At 47.8% G+C, this 2,970-nt stretch overlaps 1 protein-coding gene across 1 annotated transcript in view; it reads right to left on the bottom strand.

The window, feature by feature from the left end:
- Nucleotides 1-190: 190 nt before the first annotated feature.
- POLDIP2 (polymerase (DNA-directed), delta interacting protein 2) overlaps nt 191-2,970 on the bottom strand; it is a gene marked incomplete at both ends in the record, with an annotated part of 4,461 nt that continues 1,681 nt past the window's right edge. The window contains 5 exons of the mRNA XM_010184640.1: nt 191-316; nt 502-528; nt 1,565-1,701; nt 1,934-2,041; nt 2,662-2,737. Of these exons, the coding sequence (XP_010182942.1) occupies nt 191-316; nt 502-528; nt 1,565-1,701; nt 1,934-2,041; nt 2,662-2,737 (474 nt within the window). The remainder of the gene's footprint in view (nt 317-501; nt 529-1,564; nt 1,702-1,933; nt 2,042-2,661; nt 2,738-2,970) is intronic.

Here is a 2,970-nt window from a genome sequence, read left to right as displayed (position 1 = left end):
GGCCCAGCCCTGAACCATGACATTCATGCATACCAACAACAGATGAAAAGCTCATGTGATTCTTTTTTCACTGCCAGTTTTCTATTCCATCTATTTCTATGCCCACTAAGCAATTTACTGGCAAATGGACCCAAGCAAGAGGACTCCAGCAAAGGGCTGTGCTTCCCAAAAGAAGCTATGCGATACCTACCCTTCCTACAACGCCACGGCCCCTGACTGTTTCCAAGGTGCCGGACAAGCTAAATATCCTCCAGTGCCGTTCTCGGAGCTGTACCACTTCGCTGTCAAGGTTTTCCAAGCGAATACAGTAGCGCCACTGGACAGAAGAAAGACTTTTGTCAAGAACTGGAATCGGCTGCAAATAATTGATAACCCACAGCAGATACTGGGAAACAGCTGCCAGGCAAAGGCTACTCTCCCTCAGAGCTTATCACACAGCAATGATGCCACCGCAGATAAACTCCTTCCCTTTAGCTGCTCCGTGAAACAAAAAGCACTTACCCAGTAGACATGGGAATTCTGGGCTTCCTGTCAAGAGAAACAAAAGACTTTAGCAGCTGCCCTTCAATGCTCAGCGCCAAAACCTCTTCAGCTGCCAGCACAGCACAAGCACAGGGGCTCTCGCTCCGTGCCAGCTTGACGCAGACAACTCACATGAGCACACAGACAGCTGCTCTCCGAAGCAGCCCAGCAGCTACCGCCTGGCACTGGCTCTGCTCTAGACACGTAGTCATGAGGTGGGAGATTTGCAAGGGTCTCATGACTACGGAGGCTTGATCTCCATGTTAATTATGCACTTTTTACAGATCTACAGATCATTTCCACTTTCTACAGAAACACCCATTTCCTTGCCTTTGGGCACCTGTTTCTTCTGACAAAGTTAGGACAAACAGAAGCTGCAAATCCACACCAAAACGTGTCCAGGTGCCACAGTGCAGGCTTCCCCAGCAGCTGTACTGGTCCAGACTTGGAAATCAAACCGCTGTGGAAATTCCCACCCCTCCCACTCAGAAGCCTATTGGAGTCTCTTTATTTCGGATGGTCCACATGAAGTTCATACACTATAAAGAGCATGCTGTTATCAGCAAAATCCAGAAGGCTTTGGCCAAACCCTCTAACCCACATTAGAGGCAGGAAACAGGGGTAGACACCCACAGCACATCACTGGGTGGGATAACGGACACGTCTGTCATTACAGGGCAGCCTTGGTGTCACCCGTTATGCCCATGCCCATCTGTGACCGAGGCAGCAAAGGGACATTTCACAACCCTACCTAAAAATGCTCCTCAAGATCTTGCTAACGCTCTTCTGCAGAGCAGTACAGTGTATTTCTCATCCTTCAAATAACAAGCAAAAGCCAAGTTGCAGGAGGTGTTCTCCAAAAACGTACAACAAAACAGTTTCATGTGCATACCTCTGCTGAACATAGTGCCAACTGCAACTGTGATTAAAGAGTCATTTCTCCAGTAAGGAGAAGGTACCTTCAGCCAGTAAACTGGTTGTAGAAAAACACGCAAGTTAAACAGATCACAGACCAAGACAGCAACACGCAGCACACACCTACCCTCATGCCCATATAGAAAGGGATGACGGTGACACGGATGTTCTCTGTGGTTTCTCGGTGCACGTCGGAGAGCTCCAGCCAGGGGTGGTTTTTCTCCTGCCAGGCACACAGCGTATCCCTTGCTACAAAAGGTGGAACTGTGGGGAGGGAAAGACGAGAGCTTATGAGGAGGGGCACACTGGGGTGTTTTCCCTCAAAGTAACTTCTTTCACAGAGATACAAAAATTATTTAAAGGAGGCTTTACTGCAATAAACCCCAAACCAGACCAGGATTTTTACACTTATTCCAAAATTATGGGTTCTGGATACTTGTCATGGAATACCTCAAGCATCTGGCTCTGAAGATTTCCCTCTGAAGCCAGAAATTACCTTTTGTTTGGTCGTACATGAGAAACCTCTCAAAAAGCTCGTGCTGGATGGGTACTTGATCAGTGGAGGAGAAGGGAAGGATATCTTCATGGCTTACATAATCTAAACCTGAAAAAGAAACCCCAAAAGCCACTGAACCTCACCAGCAAAGAAAGGGCAGCTTAGAAGTCTCCTGGAAGAGAAATGGCTCCCACTTGTGAGAAGTTAAGAAAAGGATTTTGGCAGCAGCAGCCAAAGCTAATACCACGACTACAAGCAAGAATGGAGGAAACAGGCAAGTAACAACCCTCGGCTGCGCTCTCCTCTGAGATTTCTCCATAAAATGATTTCTCTGATAAGCACACACAGCCTGGGAAGTGACTGCACTGGCACAAAAGGCCTTTGGGCAAGAAACACACAGGACAAGACAACACCAAGCTGTCCTGGTAATAAAGCAGAACAGCCCATGTACATCAGGCTGTGCACGTGGGATCTGTGTCTCAAGAGCTCAGAGTAGGCATGTTTTGTGTCTGAGCAGAGTCTGCCCAATGTCCATCTGCCCAGAAGGGCTTCCTGTACTTCAGTCACTCTGTGTTTCTGGCAGGGCCCTGATCCAGAGACAGATTCACTAAAGGAACGTAGTCCTGTCCCATGGGCACTGCCGCTTCCCAGGCAGGAGCTGACCATTGGTGACTTCCATGACAACTCACATCTCACCCAGAGGCCAAAGGTGCATTTAACTCACCCACCTGGTATGGCATAGAGGGCTCTGCTGTCATCGTGGTTTGCCAGGAACGTCACTGCTTCTGTCTGCGATCTCTGAGACTGAGAAAAGGAGATGTTTGTGTCTTTGTATGGATTGTTGTGGGCCAGTTTCCAGCCACGTTTCAGTTTACTACCGCAGTTTCTAAAGTATTTAACCTATTTTTCTAAAGTATTTAACCTCAATTCACCTCAGAACATCTCTCCTTTTAATCCCTCTAGACAAATTCTTCTCCACTCAAACAAGCGAGAAGCATTTTCAGTGCTATGACCCACGTTCACAATGACCTGTACGT

This window comes from Mesitornis unicolor, unplaced genomic scaffold (assembly GCF_000695765.1).
Source record: "Mesitornis unicolor isolate BGI_N332 unplaced genomic scaffold, ASM69576v1 scaffold13165, whole genome shotgun sequence".
Lineage (NCBI taxonomy): Eukaryota > Metazoa > Chordata > Aves > Mesitornithiformes > Mesitornithidae > Mesitornis > Mesitornis unicolor.
Note: the sequence above shows the minus strand (reverse complement) of the source record. Positions and strands in the feature narration are given on the sequence as shown.